The sequence below is a fragment of the Notothenia rossii genome, assembly GCF_949606895.1.
Source record: "Notothenia rossii genome assembly, chromosome: 6".
Classification (NCBI taxonomy): Eukaryota; Metazoa; Chordata; class Actinopteri; order Perciformes; family Nototheniidae; genus Notothenia; species Notothenia rossii.
In genome coordinates, this window is record NC_136909.1 from 88,085,341 (window position 1) to 88,108,282 (window position 22,942).

General features: G+C 43.7%; 1 protein-coding gene across 1 annotated transcript in view; it reads left to right on the forward strand.

The window, feature by feature from the left end:
* The window catches only part of LOC307044215 (uncharacterized protein), a 33,961-nt gene extending 32,223 nt beyond the window's left edge, over positions 1–1,738 (forward strand). Inside the window, exons 15-16 of the mRNA XM_079689297.1 lie at positions 689–735; positions 862–1,738. Of these exons, the coding sequence (XP_079545423.1) occupies positions 689–735; positions 862–1,424 (610 nt within the window). The 3' untranslated portion in view covers positions 1,425–1,738. The remainder of the gene's footprint in view (positions 1–688; positions 736–861) is intronic.
* Positions 1,739–22,942: the final 21,204 nt, after the last annotated feature.

The window sequence follows — 22,942 nt, forward strand, 5'->3', positions numbered from 1 at the left end:
TCTGTGTTTACAGAGAAGACACGACAACAAGAAATACATCTTTATCATTTTAGATTCTGATCTCCATTTTAATGCTCATTTTAATTTGCTGACCAAAAACTGCTTTTATCATTTTGGCAATAGAGTCAAAATCCATCCAACAACCTAAACACAGCAGAGATCATCCCACTCCTGATGGACCCCATCTGCACTGGCTCCTGTATCTGAATTGATTCTGAAGTGCTTCTCCTATTTTTAAAGCACTAAATGGCCCCTCCCTCTTTTAAACACAATGATGAACTATCAGATGTCCTGTGAATTCATCATAATAATAATAATAATAAATGGTATGGTCAAAGCACCTTTCATTGCTCAAAGCAAACCCAAAGTGCGTTGCATGAAAGATGCTTTTAAATAAAGTTCATTTTTTTTCCTCTTCAGATTCCAGGTAAGAGAAACACTCATTGACTGCTGCTAGCAGATGCTGAGGGAACACTAACTGAACACTGATCAACTCTTACATCTTATTCTCTGAGAAATAATAATTGAAGTTAATGAGCTTTATTTATCGACTGATCTAAAATGATATCGTGAACATGTAGCTTCATCTGTGGAGAATAACAAAGCTCTGAGTGTGAGAGTGATGTAATGTCCATGCTTCCATGCTGCTCTGACCCCCCCCCCCCCCCCCCCCCCCCCCTTCTTTCAGGATGGAGCCTGCTGGAGTCCGATGGTTGAGACCCGGTCTGAGGAAGTGTGAGTGTGATCTAATTTGATTCATGAAAACAAAGCAGCCACCATCTTCAAATGTAACCTTCATCATCAAAGTGTCAATAAATGAACAGCTGATAGATGAATAACTGCTGCTGTTCCTCTCCTCAGATTCCTGTGAACTCTCACTCGACACAAACACAGCACACAGGAACCTCAAACTGTCTGAGGACAACAGGAAGGTGACACGTGTGAGACAGAAGCAGCCATATCCTGATCATCCAGAGAGGTTTGATTACTGGCCTCAGCTGATGTGTAGAGAAGCTCTGACTGGTCTCTATTACTGGGAGGTCGAGTGGAGAGGAAGGGTTTCTATATCAGTGACTTACAGAGGAATCAGCAGGAGAGGAGAGAGAGAGGAATGTTTGTTTGGAAGGAATGATCAGTCCTGGAGTCTGATCTGCTCTGGTGGTCGTTACTCTGTCTATCACAATAACACAGTAACACACACCTCCCCCTCCTCCTCCTCCTCCTCCTCCTCCTCCTCCTCCTCCTCCTCTGGTAGAGTAGCAGTGTATCTGGATCATCCTGCTGGCTCTCTCTCCTTCTACAGAGTCTCCTCTGACACACTGATCCACCTCCACACCTTCAGAACCACATTCACTGAACCTCTCTATGCTGGGTTTAGGTTCTGGTTCAGGTCTGGTTCCTCAGCGTCTCTGGTTCCTCTGTAGGAGGAAGAGTCTCCTCCTGTTCCAGAGACTTCCTCCCTGCTGCCCAGAGAGTTCAGTCTGTTCAGGATCACAGCTGATGTTAGACCAACGTTGTTTAAAACATATATTTCCATCTATTTGTTTTTAACCGTGGTGTACTTGTTATGTGTTTTTACTTATTGTTCTTCTTTATTATTAATAATGTCTTCCTGCTTTGTTATATTTGAATATACAGTCTACTCTTTTCACTTTATCTGCACTATACATCTTTTGATGTAATAATGTAGATTTCCACTTTTCGGGACAAATAAAGGAATTCTGATTCTGAAAATATGCTTTTGCTTCAGACTCAATATCTTCACTGTGATTCAGGAAAGTGCAACAAACATCACTTCACACACAAATACAGATAGAAATCAAACACATGGAAATACAGAAAAATAAATAAGATTTAAAGAAAAGAAAACCTCTGGAGCGCTCTCTGAGCTTTCACTTAGTTTGAACAACAACACGTCTTTCTGTTGTGTTTGCAGTTTTTTTGGGCGAGAGATTTAGATTAACCGTATGACGAATAAATAAATAATAATAATAATAATAATAATAATAATAATAATAAAAATGTTAATATTAATAATAATAAAAAGGAAATAGAAATACTATAAAAAAATAATCACAATTATAATAGTAAAAAATAATAATAAACAAATAAAAAATAATAATAAACACTCAAATTAAAACAATTAAAAATAAATAAAACAAGATAGTGATACAAAATACAAATTAAATACATTTAAATAGAAAGACTTTCAAACAAATATTAAAGTGTTTTTTTTTTCGTTTTAAAGTGTAAAAGACAAAAATATAAATAAATATGATAAAACATTACATAAAAACTTTACAAAATATTATTTAAAAACCAATCATGATAATAAAATACATTCAAAATAAAGATGTGTTGTGATTTGGCCACTCAGTCGTGTACAAAGCTTTTCTGTCTGCTGCTTTCAGAAAGAGACAGAAACCAGTTTGTGGCTCAGTGGTTAGCGCAGATTCAAGATTCAAGGCTTTCATTGTCACGTGTGCATAGCTACCGTGTAGTTATGACAACGAAGATCTGAGGTCACAGGCTGCTCCATCAGAGCAACACAATAACACAGATACAACAGTACAAGTAAATCAAATAGAATATAGTAGAAACAGTGCAGCCCATAACCAGTGCTGCTGTGTGAATGAGAGCTCAAACCCTGAGCCAGGTAGACGAACACATACTGGACTCTGAATACAAATAAAATCTCTCTGGCCAGAACTACAGAAAAGGATAGGGGACACGTCTGCTCCCCCATGAAGTGGAACCACTCTACAGATCTTAACCTCTGCTTAACGTTGGCAGTAACATAATAAACTTCTAATGTACTAAAGACTGGTGTTTACATGGTGTTTGTCCTCGGTTCCCCTCCTCCACTCCTCCGCTCGCATCTCCTGTGGGCGGGACTAAGACGCAAGGATAGGAGTCGAGGAGAGAATTGAGAAAGGGCTATAGGTTTTGAAATATCATTGGGATAACAGGTAGAGGTCGTAGAGACAGGCTTTAATGCCCTCTCAGAGTCTTCATTCATAAGACTAGCGTTACGGGGCGGGATGAGTGTCTTCCTAGTTGGTTAAGTTAGAAAGATATTGACAGATCAATAACTCAAACACAATCGTCGTCTCTGAACAACCACAGTAAGGTAGACAACAAGCTCTAACCCCTCTTTTCTATCAAAACAAGCCAATACACACCGTCCTCCGAGCTGCTCAACTTCTATCTGAATGCAGGGACCGTCTACAAAGTGCAACACCAAAAAATTATGATACTGTAGTGCCGGTAAGAAGGAGTCGGAGGCGGAGTATTTAAGAAGGATTTCCACTCTTTATTTTCCATTAAGCAATAGTGATATCAGACATGTACTCAGTGATGAGAGTCAAGTTAGAGTGCCTTGCTAGCTCTAGCTTGGCAACCTAAATCTACGGTGTTAGACTAAACAAGGTCCGTGTAGGAACTGTGACCCAAAAGTGAATTATGGTTAACTAGAGTCACCACACAAGCCCCCCCAGAATTCACAGATAAACAAAGTCCGTGCGGCGGGGAGGAACAACACGCCGACCCCCTCTACTCCTGAGTATGGGGGCAGGCAAAACAACTCCTGAACGTGCTGTTCCCGGCAAAGTGGGAACCGGGACCACAGGACTCGAACCTGTAGCGGGAATCAAAGACGGGGGTCGACCCCGTCGTGGCGGACGGGCCAACACCATCGGCTGCTCCAAGTCCAAATGAGCAGCCTTCACCCGGTCCACCGAGACGGTCTCCGCCTTGCCACCCATGTCGACCACCAGGTGCTTGTCCCCCTGCTCCAAAACCCGGAAAGGCCCATCGTAAGGGGGCTGTAGAGGGCCCCTGTGCGCGTCGTGGCGGATGAAAACGTGCCCAGCCGAGCGTAGCTCTGCTGGCACCTGAGACCCCGGCGCGCCGTGCTGAAAAGTCGGAACCGGAACGAAAGCCTCCGCCGCATCTTGCAGGAAAACCCGTTGAGCCGTAGGAGACCAAGGAACTGCTGCCTTGGGTAGGAATTCCCCTGGGACTCTCAGGGGTTGACCGTAAACCATCTCCACCGTGGAGCACTGCAGATCCTCCTTAGGCGCGGTCCTCAGGCCCAACATCACCCAGGGCAGCTTGTCGACCCAGTTACCGTCCGTAAGGCCGGCCTTGAGCGCCGCCTTCATAGAGCGATGGAAGCGCTCACAGAGGCCGTTAGCCTGGGGGTGGTAAGCGGTAGTCCTGTGCAGTTTGACCCCCAAACTGTCTGCAACCAAGCCCCAGAACCCTGAAGTGAACTGTGAGCCCCTGTCCGAGGAAATGTCTGACGGGGTGCCAAAACGACACACCCACGTCGCAATGAAAGCCCTAGCCACGTCAGCGGCTGAAGTCGACACAAGAGGAACCACCTCCGGCCAACGGTTGAGGAGGTAGGAAAAACCCTGAGAGGAGGGCAACGGACCTACCAGGTCGATGTTAACATGATCAAATCTCCTCTCTGGCACTAGGAACCGCTCCAAAGGGGCCTTCGTGTGGCGGTGCACCTTAGCGCGTTGGCAAGCCACGCACCCCCCGGCCCAAGCTCTTACATCCTTTTTCAGCCCACGCCAGACAAACTTCGCGGCCACCAAGCGCACCGAAGGTTTAACGCCAGGGTGAGACAAGCCGTGCACCGCCTCGAAAACAGGACGCCTCCAGTTGGCGGGGACGACCGGTCGTGACAGGCCCGTAGAGACGTCGCACAGAAGGGTGATGCCCGCGTCGCCGAACACCACGTCCTCCAGGCGCAGCCCAGCGCTCTCCGCCTTCAGACTCTGGACGCCGGAGTCGGTGACCTGGTCCGCCGCCATACGAGCATAATCCAGGCCCAGCTGGACGGCTCCAAGTTCGACTTGCCAGCCACGTGTTTAATGTCTGTGGTAAACTCCGAAATGTAGGAGAGCTGCCGCTGCTGACGTGCCGACCAAGGCTCCGCCACCTTTGACATGGCGAAGGTGAGCGGTTTGTGGTCTACAAACGCCGTGAACTCACGGCCTTCCAACTGAAAACGGAAGTGCCGCACAGCCAAATAAAGACCCAGGAGCTCCCAGTCAAAAGCGCTGTACTTGCGTTCCCTCGGCGTCAGCTGCCTGCTGAAAAAGGCGAGCGGTTGCCAAGGTCCGTCCAGCCACTGTTCGTGCACCGCGCCGGCTGCGTAGTCCGAAGCATCCGTAGTGATGGAGATGGGAGCCGTGTGCCAGCAAAGCCGCTTGAGACAGCGCGGTTTTAACTTCAGTGAAAGCGACTTCCGCCTCTGCTGTCCAGTCGATCGCCTGAACGGGGGTCTTGCCTTTCAGAGCCTCATACAATGGCCGCATGATGTGGGCGGCCCGGGGGATGAAACGGTGGTAGAAAGTCATCATCCCTAGGAACTCACGCAGCGACCGGGCTATAAGCGGGCGAGGAAAAGCCGCAACAGCCTCCACCTTCGCCGGCAGGGGTGTTGCACCGTCCTTGGTGACGCGGTGCCCGAGGAAGTTAATGTCAGACACCCCGAACAGGCACTTTGCAGGATTGATGATCAATCCATGTTCGCTGAGACGCGTGAAAAGGGCCCGGAGGTGAGACAGGTGCTCCTCCACTGAAACGCTGGCGACGAGGATGTCGTCCAGGTACACGAACACGAACGGCAGGTCCCGCAGCACCGAATCCATCAGGCGCTGGAACGTCTGGGCGGCATTCTTGAGCCCAAAAGGCATCCGCAGGAACTCAAAGAGTCCAAAAGGCGTTATTACTGCCGTTTTGGAAATGTCCAGGGGGTGCATGGGCACCTGGTGGTATCCACGCACCAGGTCCACCTTGGAGAAAACCTTCGTGCCGGCCAGATGCGCTGAAAAGTCCTGTATGTGCGGCACCGGGTAGCGGTCAGGTATAGTGGCATCGTTGAGTCGGCGGTAATCCCCGCACGGGCGGAAACCGCCGTTCGGCTTGGGCACGGCGTGCAGAGGAGAGGCCCAAGGGCTGTTGGAGCGGCGGACGATGCCCAGGCGTTCCATGGTTGCGAATTCCGCCCTCGCTACGGCTAGCTTAGAAGGTTTCAACCGTCGGGCCCTGGCGTAGACTGGAGGCCCCTCGGTGGTGACGTGGTGCTCCACGCCATGTTTGGTGGTGAGCGCGGAGAAAGTGGGCAGCGACAGATCAGGAAACTCGGCCAAAAGTCTGAGAAAAATTTCCTCCCCCGACAGAGAGCCCGACAGCCCGTCGTACGCTGCGCTGCCGAGTGTGCACACGAGAGAAGAAAACGTTAAGGCATCCACTAAACATTTATTTTTAATGTCCACCAACAGCCCATGAGCACTCAAAAAGTCCGCCCCAAGAAGAGGAAAAGAAATGTCCGCTGTTACAAACTCCCAGCTGAAACGCTGTCCGCCGATGCACAAACACATAAGCCGTAATCCGTACGTGCGAATGGGCCTGCCTTTAGCCGTTGTTAGCCGTTGGCCGTGCCCGCCTCGAGTGATGTCTTCTCTCGACGCGGGAGCCACACTCCGCTGCGCACCCGTGTCGCACAGAAACAGGTTCCCTGAAACACTGTCTTTGACGAAAAGGAGCCTGCCCGTGCCGCCGACACTCAGAGCCACTAATGAGCGTCGGCACCCCCGTTTCCCGGAGGCTTGTAGCTGCATGGAGCGATGCAACTCTTTGCCATCGTCCCGAAACGTGCATGGTAGAAGCACTCACCGGTATCCCTTCGCCGACTCGGCGCCGATGTTCAAAAAAAATTCGGAAACTATTTCGAAAAATGCAGGGTCACCAGTGTAGTGCCGGTAAGAAGGAGTCGGAGGCAGAGTATTTAAGATGGAATTCCACTCTTTATTTTCCATTAAGCAATAGTGATATCAGACATGTACTCAGTGATGAGAGTCAAGTTAGAGTGCCTTGCTAGCTCTAGCTTGGCAACCTAAATCTACGGTGTTACACTAAACAAGGTCCGTGTAGGAACTGTGACCCAAAAGTGAATTATGGTTAACTAGAGTCACCACAATACAAAAGTATTCAATTCCTTCCCACACTTCTACTGTTTATATTTGAGGTTTTTTTTATCATCAATAACCCCTCTGCTGTTCAGTAAAGTGCTTCCAGTTCATGTTCACATAAATGGTCAAATGATTCAAATTCACTGATAGGTTTAAAAATGTTGTGCAATTAAAGCTTTATTTTTCTGTCAATTTATTTAGGATCTGTAAACAGTACCAGCTACTTCTATAATTTTGTATCGTCACCTTGTTTAAAAAAGATACAGCTATTTGGTTTGTTTTAACCGTGGTGTAATTGCTATTTGTTTTTACTTATTGTGTTTTGTATTATTAATAACGTGTGCCTACTTTGATATATTTAATAAACATCTGCACTATACTTCTGCTGTTGTAATTCCGTAAATGTCCCATAAGCAAGTGTACTGTATAAATCAGGGGAAACATCATCGTTGTTTAACAGTTTCCTCCGTCCGTAGTTCCCAAATCCCCATACCTCGTTAGCTTACAGAAATGTTTTAATAAATGCATGTAAGTGAACATAAATGTAGAAATACATTAAAGATATATAATAATGTGTGTCCTGTTTGTTCTCAATCTATATTTATTACTTTTTAGTTAAAGTATTTATTTATTTATTACTGTATTATTTTTATTTCTGTATCTATTTCCACAGTTATTTATATTAGTGTTCCAGTATTTATTCAAACATGTATTTATTTATTCTTACCTATGTCATGTTCTGTCCTCCATAGATTGCAAGGAGGCTAGATGGAATAAAACCAATTTGAGCCAAGACTAAATACACTTGAGTGATGAACCCTGGCCCCCCACATGAAGAACCAATACTCAGACCTCTGGGCGACCTTCAGGGTCATAAATGTGCAAAACAATGTCTCTGCCCGACCCTGCTCAGCTTCTGAGATATACGAGATCGGGCAAGACTTTATATATATCTCATTATCGAAAATACTTCATTACATTCCATGTATACAAACCAAATACGTATTTTTATAGCATTATGTTGCGAATAAGCACCACTAAAACAGAATGGAACAAAACAAATGCATTGATAAAAGACTATAAGAAATAGAAAAAGTTAAATTGTGAAATGTATGGTTTCAGAGAAATTCCGTGAACAAGAATAAAAGACAAACGCAAAGATCCTACGAGAAATTACGACAAAACAAATACAAACATAATTTAAACTATGATACAGAAATAATAAGAACACAGAATTAGTACAACTGATCAATTGTGTTCAGGAATAAACAAATACAACACAAAAAAACAGATTGTATTAACAGAATAAGTGACACAATAGACTTTGTAGATCAGAAATAAAAGTACACAAGAAAAACTTAGCAGTACTTTTACTCCTAATACCTAATACAACGAAACATTAGAAATTATTTGTTTATCTAAAGGGGTAAATGGATGTCTACCAATCTGAAGAACAATGTTCAATTCCTATGTAAAGTGTGTTTAAACTACCATACTATAACGAGCGGAAAAACCCCGTTTTTACTTAGAACGTGTTGAAATAGTGGCGTATTTTGGCACAACGAGCTTCAACCTTATTTCTATCAGAACAAACCAATATGCAGCGTCCTTATTCAAAACTCCCCTGTTATACTGGATAGTGCCACCAAAACCACTTCATTCAACGACTGCAGCACTGGGAATACCGAGGTGCCCCATCTAAGTATTGGTATGGTAGGGTATGGTCGTAAGCATAAAGTGAGCATGGGAACATACCATCTATAGCAGGTAAAACACTGGAAATGTGTGTTTCTGGATCCATCATTGTTGGGTCAAAGGCTATGTATGAAAATAAACCAAAAAAACTAAAGCAGAGTATCAGCTGCCAATTCCCCTTTTAGCCGTAACCCTAACGCTAATTTAGGTAAAAACCCCACCCGGTAAAATTTGACTGCAATCTGTCCGGATGGTGTGTCTCAAGGGGTTAATGGATTCTAAAAGCCGGGGACACACCAAGCCGATTATCGGCGTCGTTGGGCGTCAGGCCGACGATGAGCGTCGTCACACGCCCTACTCAGATTGGTGTGTCCCGCACCGTCGTGTCTTTTCAGCCGTGCCGACACCTTTTCGGCCGAAAACCGGCAGTCGGCCACCTTTTCGGCCGAAAACTGGCAGTCGGCCAAAGGCTGTCGGCAAAAGAAATCACTCTGATTGGCTGTTCAGCTTAGCGAATCAGCGAATGAGAGGCGAAACGGAAGTGAGCTACCCAAACAAACTATTAAGATTTCATTTCCCTCCAGCTCTCCTCACAGGTTGGGGAAAGCCCCGTGAGCTTCTCGCTGTAGAGTGATAATGGAACACGCTATTTGTTTATATCACGCAGTCTGTTCTTCTTCTCTCGGTTATCACGCAGTCTGTCTTCCGGTTGTTGCGTCTTTTGAATGACGAATACACACTACCGCCGCCTGCTGGTGAGGAGAGTTATTGCCACTCACGCATGCGCAGTTCTTACGTGCTTCTTGGCCGTCTGACGTCTTTGCGGTGTGTTCCAGTGCGACACATGGCCAAGACGAGGAGACGAGAGGAGACACAACAGTCGGGGGTCCGTCTGTGTCAGTTCTTTGGTGTCAGGTTGGTGTGTCCGGGCCTTACGAGTCAGAAATTTGACAATCCCCAGCATGACAAAGCGAACTTTGGTGTGAGGCAATAGGAACGGAAATGTGGGTGAGATGGTGGAGATAACACACGTTGGAAGGGCGGTCGAGAGGATGTTACACCAGAAATGAGAGTGAGATACCTGTACTCATCTCAGAGGTACATATTGTACTTTTTACTGGACTACACTTATCTGACAGCTGCGGTTACTCTACAAATGAAAAACCAGATCACCAAAGAGCAGTGAAGAGATCACTTTGTGTTGTTTTAATGAATATATTTATTCAATCTGTGTCCAGGAAGCAGAACTCTACACAACAGAGGCTGCAAAGAGTCCAATCGGACATTATTCTGCAAAATTGCAAAAAAGTAATGACTTCCTGTTTTGATCAAACGCACTGCAGGTTAGTATAGCAGGAAACTCTGTTAAAGATCCCTTCCCAATAATTCTATTCACAAAAGCATTTGATCCTGTGAACGCAGCACAGACTGAGACTCAGTCCAACCAGTCTGACTGCTAACTGTAAAAAGTGAGGTGAGGACACACACACACACACACTCTCTCTCTCTCTCTCACATACACACACACACAAACACACAAACACACACACACACACTCACACACACACACACACACACACACACACACACACACACACACACACACACACACACACACACACACACACACACACACACACACAGGAAAGAGTTCCCTGTGAGGAGGAAGAGGAGTTCAGGCTGATGGGGGTCAGTCTGTCAGGAGGGCTACTGATGTGGAGGGGGAGGCAACTGGAGTGCACTAGGACCCAGCAGCCATCAGAGAGCTCACCTGGGCCTTTGCTCCTGAAACACCTGAGAGACTCTGGCTGCGTTTCATTGGTCGATCAACACGCCCTCCTGGCCTCCCCTCAGGAACTCTGATCTAAAGTCTAAACAGTGAAACTCAAACGTCTTAATGCAGTATTCTCACCTTGTTACATGTGTCCTGATAATGAAGAAGTGTACTTGTACTAGACTGTAAAGTTACAACATGTACTTACAGCCAATATCTGTATCTGATGGCATTAGAATATATTCTATAAACTGTCATTCAACGGGAACTGTTTCACTACTTTTGCTGACAGACTTTTAACATATTTCTAAGTTTTCTGTTTTCACAGAGCACATTAAGGTTTTAGTTTCTGATGAAACTGTGAGGGACTCTTTCTCTGTTGTAGTCTTCTCTTCAGGTGTTCTGTGTTAAACACCCAGCTGAGCAGGACGGAAGCCATTTTGTTTCTTAGTCTTCACTGTAAAAAAAAATAACACAAGTCCAAACACGTCAACAAACGAAAAGAAAAGGTGTGTTCAATTCAGTCGGGAAGCTCAAATATGGGCCAAAAATAAAAGCTAAAGGTGTTGGAGGAGGGGGAGGAGGAGGAGGAGGAGGAGGAGGAGGAGGAGGAGGAGGAGGAGGACCTCCAGTTGTCACTCTGAGGAACTGCAGCTGGTTTCTGGTTTCTCACAGAGGAGGACGAAGGACTCAGATCTTTAGTTTCAGAAACATTAGTGAAACCACAGTGTGATAATAATCTGTTTCAGGTCCTCTATTCAACACTTCACTAAAGTACAAGTTTAAACATCAAAATATACTTAAAGTGCAAAAGTACTCATTCTGCACCAGTTCATGATAATATGTTTCACATTATTTAATAATAATAATTAATTAATCCGTCTGTTCACTTTAATATAACAGCTGGTAAAGGAGGAGCTTTTTCTTTTTTAAATAAAGGTCATATACAGTACATTGTGCCTCGTGATTTTCACCATGGAATCATATTTGAATATATAGTTAAGGCAGGACAATTTGGTGATTATATTTAGTGTTATTAATCTAGATCTGAAACGTTTACACAACATGTTCTTAACGTAAGTTATCACATACATGTACTTCAGAAAAAGTAGAATACTTGCTTCTAAGATGTAGAATGGTAGAAGAATAAAGTAGCAGGTAATGAAGTGAACTAAAGTAACTAAAAGCTGAACTGAAGTACAACACCTGAGTCAAGGTGCAGCAGTGAAATCCTGCATCAGCGCCATCTGGTGGAGCTTCCTCTGCTCTGATTGGTCCTCACCACTGACTCAGGACAATAAGCATACTCTTCTCTGTCCAATCACAAACTACTAGTGTTCTCCTTTATTAAAGGACCTAAAATAATACAGAACATCAATTTATCGTTCGTTTAAAAAAAAAAAATCAGTACATTTATTTTGGTCATCTTTATTTTTTACCCTCCAAATCTTCTGCTCTGAACTCCAAACACAGTTTCCTGTTGGCTGTTTAAAATGTATGAACCTCTGAAACAGAGGAAGATTTGAAGGCTTGCTGAGCTCTTCAGAGTCCGTCCAATAGAAGTGATCTGCACAGAAAGGCCAAGAATAATCCACATGAAGGATATTCCTGAAGTCTTCAAACCGTCCTGAAGACCACAGAGCATTGAGAGCAGTGTTGGGAAAATTCACTTTCTACATGAACTAGTTCAGTTCACAGTTCACACATTTTTAAATGAACTAGTTCAGTTCATAGTTCATAATTCAAAATGTTGAACTAAAGTTCATGTTTTCAAAAATGAACTAATTTATAGTTTATAGTTCTTTTTTCAATACGTTGCTGCGAGCTATTATTTGTCAAAATGATTGCCATAACCCATATAGAACCACAGACAGCAATCAGAATACTGGCATTTCCATAACGCTTAGCTGCCGCCCATTCAGTCCACACTAGTAGCAGCTGCAGCTTTCATCTCCACATTATATTTTCAAAAACATGAGGAAAAACATGCTTCTTGAATGGTCTTTATTAAGTATAATAATCTAAATATACTTAAAGTACCAAAAGTCAAAGTAGTCATTGTGCAAACATATAACATATAAACATGTGCCGACATAACTCTGTACTAACACAACACGAGGTAGGAACCAGGCTGAGGTATGAAACTAAGGTTGTACCTCAAAGTTCAATATTCAAAGTGCAAAACATTTAAACATTAATTCTCTTTTCATTAAGTCAGTCGCATTCTTTTTTTTTCCTGACTTGTTTGCCCAAAGAACAAAAAGTTCTATAACTTGGGTCATAACTTGGGTGCAATATTCAGCCCAAATGAATGAGGCAAAAAAGGTAAAAAACCCAATAACTTAAAGAGTCAGTCAGAGTCCAAGGCCCATGGACAGTACTGCTATTACTTTCTGTCCAGTGTGAGTGAAAATACTCAGTGAAGATCTGTCACCACTGGTTACAGTTCAAATAAATAACTAAAATAACTAAATCACAAATAATAATTTGTGAAAATAAAAAAAGAGTCCAAAAGTGTGCAGGGGCAAGGACATTGTTACTTTCTGTCCATCCTGAAAAGGCCTTATCTGAATGAAGATCCTCTGTCACTGGTCACAGTGGTCTGGTCACTCCCTGGTGGATCTGCTGTTTCGGTCAAAGTGGTCTGGTCTCTCCCTGGTGGATCTGCTGTTTCGGTCATAGTGGTCTGGTCTCTCCCTGGTGGATCTGCTGTTTCGGTCACAGTGGTCTGGTCACTCACTGGTGGATCTGCTGTTTCGGTCACAGTGGTCTGGTCTCTCCCTGGTGGATCTGTTGTTTCGGTCACAGTGGTCTGGTCTCTCCTTGGTGGATCTGCTGTTTCGGTCACAGTGGTCTGGTCTCTCCCTGGTGGATCTGCTGTTTCGGTCACAGTGGTCTGGTCTCTCCCTGGTGGATCTGCTGTTTCGGTCACAGTGGTCTGGTCTCTCCCTGGTGGATCTGCTGTTTCGGTCACAGTGGTCTGGTCTCTCCCTGGTGGATCTGCTGTTTCGGTCACAGTGGTCTGGTCACTCTCTGGTGGATCTGCTGTTTCGGTCAAAGTGGTCTGGTCTCTCCCTGGTAGATCTGCTGTTTCGGTCACAGTGGTCTGGTCACTCCCTGGTGGATCTGCTGTTTCGGTCACAGTGGTCTGGTCTCTCCCTGGTGGATCTGCTGTTTCGGTCACAGTGGTCTGGTGTCTCCCTGGTGGATCTGCTGTTTCGGTCACAGTGGTCTGGTCACTCCCTGGTGGATCTGCTGTTTCGGTCACAGTGGTCTGGTCACTCCCTGGTGGATCTGCTGTTTCGGTCACAGTGGTCTGGTCTCTCCCTGGTGGATCTGCTGTTTCGGTCACAGTGGTCTGGTCACTCCCTGGTGGATCTGCTGTTTCGGTCACAGTGGTCTGGTCTCTCCCTGGTGGATCTTCTGTTTCGGTCACAGTGGTCTGGTCTCTCCCTGGTGGATCTGCTGTTTCGGTCACAGTGGTCTGGTCTCTCCCTGGTGGATCTGCTGTTTTGGTCACAGTGGTCTGGTCTCTCCCTGGTGGATCTGCTGTTTCGGTCACAGTGGTCTGGTCTCTCCCTGGTGGATCTGCTGTTTCGGTCACAGTGGTCTGGTCTCTCCCTGGTGGATCTGCTGTTTCGGTCAAAGTGGTCTGGTCTCTCCCTGGTGGATCTGCTGTTTCGGTCAAAGTGGTCTGGTCTCTCCCTGGTGGATCTGCTGTTTCGGTCAAAGTGGTCTGGTCTCTCCCTGGTGGATCTGCTGTTTCGGTCACAGTGGTCTGGTCTCTCCCTGGTGGATCTGCTGTTTCGGTCACAGTGGTCTGGTCTCTCCCTGGTGGATCTGCTGTTTCGGTCACAGTGGTCTGGTCTCTCCCTGGTGGATCTGCTGTTTCGGTCACAGTGGTCTGGTCTCTCCCTGGTGGATCTGCTGTTTCGGTCAAAGTGGTCTGGTCTCTCCCTGGTGGATCTGCTGTTTCGGTCACAGTGGTCTGGTCTCTCCCTGGTGGATCTGCTGTTTCGGTCACAGTGGTCTGGTCTCTCCCTGGTGGATCTGCTGTTTCGGTCAAAGTGGTCTGGTCACTCCCTGGTGGATCTGCTGTTTCGGTCAAAGTGGTCTGGTCTCTCCCTGGTGGATCTGCTGTTTCGGTCAAAGTGGTCTGGTCTCTCCCTGGTGGATCTGCTGTTTCTTGCTTCCTGTAAAAACAAAAACAAGAGTGCAAGTGCCAAAGGCCTCATCACATCCACAAACTTGTGTATGAAGTTGACTTCATCTGGTGAGAATCGACGAAAGCCAAACTCATCACTCACATCGTGCAGGAGCAGCTTGTCATGTAGGGGAGTGGCATCATTTGCAGAGGTGACCTCATCCACATTCATTTCTGCCTTGGTAGTTAGTGTTGCAATGCGAGACAGTCGCTCCATGGAAAGAAATACAGAGTTCCATCTTGTGTCATTTGGCGCAACAAAGCTAATCCCAAGCTTTTCCTCCACAGTATCAGAAGCCTTTGAACTCCGCTTAACCTTGTTCCACAGAGCAGATGCTTTTGCAAAAACAGCCCTCGACATTGCTTTGTAGCATTTTTCAGTTCTGTATCTTTGGCCACTAGATTCAAGGTGTGAGCCATGCACCTTCTGTGAGGGGGGAGAGAGGGATGATCCAAATCTGACAGAGGCTCAGGCTCCATCTGGTCATCTTCATCTGAGCTCTCACTGGCGGCAGCAAAGGCTGAATCTGGTTCATTGGCATCTTTACTTTCAGTTTCATCAAAGTTGACCACTGCACTGAAAAAAAAGGCCGTTGGATTAACATGATTTTAATATGGAAACCGGTTGCACACATTAAAAACATGTGTACTCAAAACTATTCCGTTATGTTAAAGACACACAACTATGTTATGTCAAAGAAACATGAAATTGTTATGTTCATTTGAATATTTCCTTTAATACAGGTATATTCATTTACCCTATGTTTAACCAACATGACTTTTTTATGTTCATTATAGGCTTTTAATATACTCAGTATATTTCATTTGTACCTGTTGAAGCCACATGAATGTTTTGTTTAAACTCCATGCTATAGTTTTCTGTTTAATCTACCTAGTGCTCAAGGGGTACATAAGATTATTTATTTCATGTGAATAGAGGCATGTCGTACATTCTTCTACAGGATCCATCCTAATCTCTTATATCTACAGCATTTATCAGAACATTTTAAAACAAATAGTCAATAAAGACAAACACATTTCTTTGAACAACATTCATGTATTTTTCTCAAAAAATAAAACAATATTAACAACCACCACACATCCAGATGAGCTTTTGGTTTTTCCATCATGCAGCCCCAGGAGAATTAACAAATACATTGAAAATAAAGAAATAGAAGAAATAGAAAAAGTTTGTGATGCATGTACATATACATTATTGTGTTAGAACACAGCAAGCAGGAAACTATTCTCCCGACCAAAAGAAAGGTTTATTGGGCCAAATGGCAATGAAAGGCTTATTTTTGTAACTCATTCATAGTAAACAATTAACAGAAAATGTCAACGCCTAGCCGAAAAAAGGAAATGTTCTTGCAAATCCATGATTTAAATAGTACCCTGCGAATATGAAAGGGCACTTTAATACAAAAAAGATATGGCATTGCTTTGGAAAAATACATGACAGTATAATAATGGCCTGGTTTCTCACCACATATGCACTAAAGAAAGTATTACAAATAAAAACAAGAACTGACATTTTGAAGTAGCACAATTAGTACATTCTGAAACACATGACAAGTGGTACATTCTGAAAACACATGACCCCAGGAAAAACCCACATTTCTGAAACATGCAAATCAATACAGCAAAAAGCATGAGCAAAGCAAGTGCAAGACAGTTGTATCGATGAAAGTCCAGTATGAATGCTGTAAAAGTGCACAATGGTCCATGGCAACAGCTCACTCAAACAGTTTGTTTTTAAACGCTTGGGCTTTCTTGGAGAGCATGTTGCCGTCTAGCTCCATTAACATTAGCTGGAGCACTTCGAACGTGCACTTCAGTTTAGGGGGGTCGTTCAGGTTCATTGCATACATTTGTCCAAACAGCATGGTAGCAGCTAATGCAATGTTGTCCACATCAGTTAGTACCTGTTGGCCTTCCAGGACAATCTGTCCTCTGGTCTCATCTGTCCTCTGGTCTCATCTGTCCTCTGGTCTCATCTGTCCTGTGGTCTCATCTGTCCTCTGGTCTCATCTGTCCTCTGGTCTCATCTGTCCTCTGGTCTCATCTGTCCTCTGGTCTCATCTTTCCTCTGGTCTCATCTGTCCTCTGGTCTCGTCTGTCCTCTGGTCTCATATGTCCTCTGGTCTCATCTGTCCTCTGCTCTCATGGTGGAATTGTGTTTGACAACATAAAGTCCCACCGTAATCCCCTGAATGGACCGCAGAATGACGTCTTCATCTTCTGCCTGCAGAGCGCACAGTCACAAAAGGAACAGAGTGAGATCTAACAAATCAATACATATATATACCCATTACTAAGTCCCTGTGTCTAACAAGTACATTTGGTCAGATTTCAGTACTTTTAAGCCTCCTTGTTATCTGATATACTCCTGTCTGACCTGATAAAGAATGTTTCATTTCCTGTATCAGTTTTAAATTAAAAGCCTTCTAGCTTTTCAGTGTAGTCTGGCTATTAAACCAAAAACAGGGATGTTCACTTACTTTAGGCTGTATACTATGTGGTGTTTCAATAAATACATATTTTAAAGCCAAACAAAAAAATCAAAAGGTCAAATATTACTTCTACTGACCACAAACTCTCTCATTGAGGTACACACACAGAGGTACACACACAGAGGTACACACACAGAGGTACACACAAAGAGGTACACACACAGAGGTACACACACAGAGGTACACACACAGAGGTACACACACAGCCCCTTGAGAAGACAATCCCGGCCTAAATCGACATCATCAACCTAAGTGAAGGGGAATAGGAAAATAAAGAATCTGTTTTGCTCAATGAAATGTGTACACTATTGACTCGATGTATAATTTCCTTAAAATGAATTCTTACTTGAGTCATGTTTGACATAATACAGTTCAGACGCTGGCCTATCTGTCCTCCTCTCTTCTCATAAACCTTCAGAAGTTTGTCAGACAGCACATCCAGCTGAGAGAGAAATCTTGATTGGAGGGGCAGGGTTGTTATACGCTTAAACTCCGCATTTATCAAAGAAAACAAAATATCACAGTCATAAAAATCAAGAAATCATTTCATTTTCTAAAGATGTCATGATTGTAGTTGTGTGCTTGCCTCAAAACGATGCAGAGAAACTAGTCCATGCATTTGTTACTTCAAGGCTAGCTTATTGTAACTCTTTATTATCAGGATGAACCAAAAACTCAGTTAAGTTGCTTCAGCTGATTCAACATGTATTGACCAGAGCACGGAGAAGGGACCACATCACTCCTGTTTTGGCTCTATAGTGAGAATAACTTTTTATATCAAGTACGAACAACCAGGTTAGACTACATTACATTTCATTTAGTTACGTTTTTTTCCAAAGCGACTTAAAATAAGTATGACTGATGTAAGACTACATATAAGAAACACCCTTATAGCCATGTAAACAAACAAAACATGATCACTTTGTGAAGGAGGCTTGATCGCAGAATGTTTGGCTTTTGCCTCTCACTTTCTGAATCACTTTGGCCTAATAAATCAGAACATGTGTATATCCCTGCAATGTTTGCAGTATGTAAATGTTATGAATAAATATTCAGAAATGGTCAGACTAATACCAGTTTTCAATTAGTTAAAGATCAAGTTTAAGTTAGTCAAGTAAATCACAGAAAACATTTGAATACTCACCATTTACTACAGAGCCTTTGGAACAATGTTCAAAGCAAGGCTGAGGTCAATCTTCTCCACACCAATTACCTATCACAGAAAAACAGATTTGAAATTATTTCGTTATTCACACACAAATAAAACAAAAATGTTCTGCTCCTTAAAGGCGACATTTACCATTTAATGATGTACCTTTAGGTTAATATGAACCGACTTCGGCCGAGATGGGCGCCTCCAGTGTAAAAAGCTACAGTTGCCTGTACAGAGATGTTTTCACCTCATGAACCCGAGCGCGATAAGTTCACCCAAAATTAAAAATAAATATCAGCGCTGTTTGAGCAACAGCCAACCCGATACATCTGGCCATTGTTGTCTGGTGTTCTTTATCAGAAAATACTTCTTGATAGAACTCGGCACAACAAGGTTGGTGGGTGATAGCCGCCGTGCTGTTGAGTTGCAATTATAACTTCCACAAGCTGAATGTTAAGACTCAGTAGCTTGGTGCTAAAGCTAGAATCAGTGGATATGTATTTTGCCGTTTAGTTTTCCATAGCACTCATTCATGCATATTTTACTTTTCCTCAGGACACTGACCATGAAGAACGATTGCTCAGAGGTGTGTCTGTGGCCATCCTCACCGTCATTGAAGATGATGATCATATCGCCAAATGTGCGAGACGTGGCTGTTGTGTGGGAAGGGACCATTGTACTGCATGACCTGCCAGACCTCTCTACTGCCTTTCCTCTTCAGCCTACTTTATGCAATGAACATGGATTATCCAAAGGAGATGAGGTATACCTTTGAAGCCATTCAGACTATCTTTTACGAGCTTGGCTCTCGATGCTCGCAGCGCATAAGGTCTAGGAAAACAAAGCTTTTGCTGTGAATGTTAATGGGGAAGCCAGATATTACTTTAATCTATGTTTTGCCTGTTCCAGTGCATTGTGGTTAGTGCTCATGTAAAACTTCACAGCATTCATTTCATTTTAAGCATATAAGTTCTCTTCTGAAATAGCGAATCAAAGAATGTGTGGATGTGTAAGTTGCCTGTTCAAAAGAGGGGCATATCCAGTATTTCTACTGTTCAAGTTCATTGTTAGTGATCAGGTAAAACTTCAATGTATGTACATGCTTGCACATGTAGTCATTTTAAGCATGAAGTCCCATTTGCCTGTGAAATTGAAATGTGTGGAATTGTGAGTTGCCAGTTGACAAGAGGCACTGGATTGTAATTATTATATTTGTTTATTTTTAAATTCTTTGATTGTGATGTGCTGAAGAGGCTGAGGCCTAATCTATCACAATGATGTCAGGTGTGTGAATCCTATTTTGACCTGATGGATAAAAGCAGAAGCAGAAACGATCCTCAGAATCTGTGTTCAAAAGGCCATCATCATTTTCTGTTTAAAACAGCTTTGCTAGATGTTTATTATGTCAATAAATGTCCTTAACGTGTGCTATGTTGCAAAACGTGCATTTTTTCAAATCCATATCTTCAGCATGTGAAGAATGCATGTTATCAACGTCTAGCAAAGCTGCTTTAAACAGAAAATGATGATGGCGTGGGGTCTGCGAGACACAGAGGAACTCAGCCTGAGCACACACACTCTCACAGCCAGGCTGTGTGTGTGTGGAAATCCGTTACGTCACTTTACTCAGGAAGTAAACAATGGAAAAAGAGAAATGTCCACCGAGGCGTTCTGGGGCAGCATAGACAGGTCTTCTCTGTGTTAGAGTTTTACTCCCTACAGGGTGTACTTTGAGGGTTTGTGACTCTGCAGACCGTTAACATGCAGAAAAAGCTTCATAACACACAAGGGGACGGGTAACAACCAGGAAAGCATGACATGGGACCTTCAAGAGAGAATGTTTTTCCTGCTTGTGGACAAAAGATGTTACAAGATGTTCATATCATTGAATCTGAATAAAGAAACTGAATAAATAATGGGCTCTTTTTTTGTTTGTTGATTTTAGTTTATTTTCAATGTCCGACATCAATGTTGATTGCAGCCTTCAGCGTGGCAATATCTCAATGTTGATTCAATGACTTTTTGCCATCTGGGAGGGCTCTGATGTGGGCTAAAGTATTGTTAGAAACTGATCAATCTGTTCATAGTACTGGCAGCAGGGTCTCTGCTGTTAGCAGGGTCTGAGACTCACAGAGACCCACAGAGCACCATGCAGCACATGGCTTTTCTACCCAGGAATAAGTCTTTGAAAGGCGGGGAAAAGTGGTGATAGTGATAGCAGAAATAGTGATTCCAATGCAAAGAGAGTTTACCAAGAGAACAGGCTGCTCCACAGCACTTTACAAGCCAGGAAAAGTGATTGAATCCTGGGTATACATGTTTTAAATAGTCTGATACCTCCAGGGCGCATCACCGTATTTTACAAGCCAGGGAAGGTGCCTGAATCCTGGGTAAACATTGTTTAATTGTTTAAGTGTTTTTAAATGTGTGGAACAGTGTTTTGTCACTTTCAAAACTCTCCCGTCATTGACCGGAGAAATGGGGTCGATGTTGTATTCAATCTGACCGTTAATATTCCAGTGAGACGAAGTACGTACAATGACCGGAGTGATCCCATGTTAATTTTGTCCCAAAACCGGAGCATTCCATCACCCTAATTTACGAAAAACCCCACCCGGTAAAATTTGACTGGAATCTGTCCGGATGGTGTGGCTCAAGGGGTCAATGGATGTCTAAGAGTCCGAAAGTTGACAATCCCCAGCATGACAAAATGAACTTTGGTGTGAGGCAATAGGAACGGAAATGTGGGTGAGATGGTGGAGATAACACACGTTGGAAGGGCGGTCGAGAGGATGTTACACCAGAAATGAGAGTGAGATACCTGTACTCATCTCAGAGGTACATATTGTACTTTTTACTGGACTACACTTATCTGACAGCTGCGGTTACTCTACAAAGGAAAAACCAGATCACCAAAGAGCAGTGAAGAGATCACTTTGTGTTTTTTTAATGAACGTACTCAAGCTGTGTCCAGGAAGCAGAACTCTACACAACAGAGGCTGCAAAGAGTCCAGTCCGACACTCTGGATTATTCTGCAAAATTACACAAATGTAATGACTTCCTATGTTTTGATCAAATGCACTGCAGGTTAGTATAGCAGGAAACTCTGTTAAAGATCCCTTCCCACAAATTCTATTCACAAACACATCTGATCCTGTGAACGCAGCACAGACTGAGACTCAGTCTAACCAGTCAGACTGCATTCTGTCATAGTGAGGTGAGGACACACACACACACACACACACACACACACACACACACACACACACACACACACACACACTGAGACGCAGGATAGGAAGCGCCTTCACTTCACTCCGTCTGACGGACGCTGAAGTTGATGAAGCTCAGAGGAGGCTGCTACTGATGAAGCTCAAGGCTAACAGTTCAGTAAGTAGAGATGTGATTGGTTGACGTTGTTGATTGTTGTGGTGTCAGAAACGCTTGAGTTGATGAACGTGTGATTGTTTAAAGCTGGGAAACAAGATGGCCTCCGAGCTGTGCGAGCAGAGAGAGAATGCAGGTTAGTTTAAAGAGTTCCCTGTGAGGAGGAAGAGGACTTCAGGCTGATGGGGGTCAGTCTGTCAGGAGGGCTACTGATGTGGAGGGGGAGGCAACGGTAGGGCACTAGGACCCAGCAGCCATCAGAGAGCTCACCTGGGCCTTTGCTCCTGAAACACCTGAGAGACTCTGGCTGCGTTTCATTGGTCGATCAACACGCCCTCCTGGCCCCCCCTCAGGAACTCTGATCTAAAGTCTAAACAGTGAAACTCAAACGTCTTAATGCAGTATTCTCACCTTGTTACATGTGTCCTGATAATGAAGAAGTGTACTTGTACTAGACTGTAAAGTTACAACATGTACTTACAGCCAATATCTGTATCTGATGGCATTAGAATATATTCTATAAACTGTCATTCAACGGGAACTGTTTCACTACTTTTGCTGACAGACTTTTAACATATTTCTAAGTTTTCTGTTTTCACAGAGCACATTAAGGTTTTAGTTTCTGATGAAACTGTGAGGGACTCTTTCTCTGTTGTAGTCTTCTCTTCAGGTGTTCTGTGTTAAACACCAGCTGAGCAGGACGGAAGCCATTTTGTTTCTTAGTCTTCACTGTAAAAAAAAAAAACTCAAGTCCAAACACGTCAACAAACGAAAAGAAAAGGTGCGTTCAATTCAGTCGGGAAGCTCAAATATGGGCCAAAAATAAAAGCTAAAGGTGTTGGAGGAGGGGGAGGAGGAGGGGGAGGAGGAGGAGGAGGACCTCCAGTGGTCACTCTGAGGAACTGCAGCTGGTTTCTGGTTTTTCACAGAGGAGGACGAAGGACTCAGATCTTTAGTTTCAGAAACATTAGTGAAACCACAGTGTGATAATAATCTGTTTCAGGTCCTCTATTCAACACTTCACTAAAGTACAAGTCTAAACATCAAAATATACTTAAAGTACAAAAGTACTCATTCTGCACCAGTTCATAATAATATGTTTCACATTATTTAATGATAATAATTAATGAATCCGTCTGTTCACTTTAATGTAACAGCTGGTAAAGGAGGAGCTTTTTCTTTTTAAAAAAAAGTTCATATACAGTACATTGTGCCTCGTGATT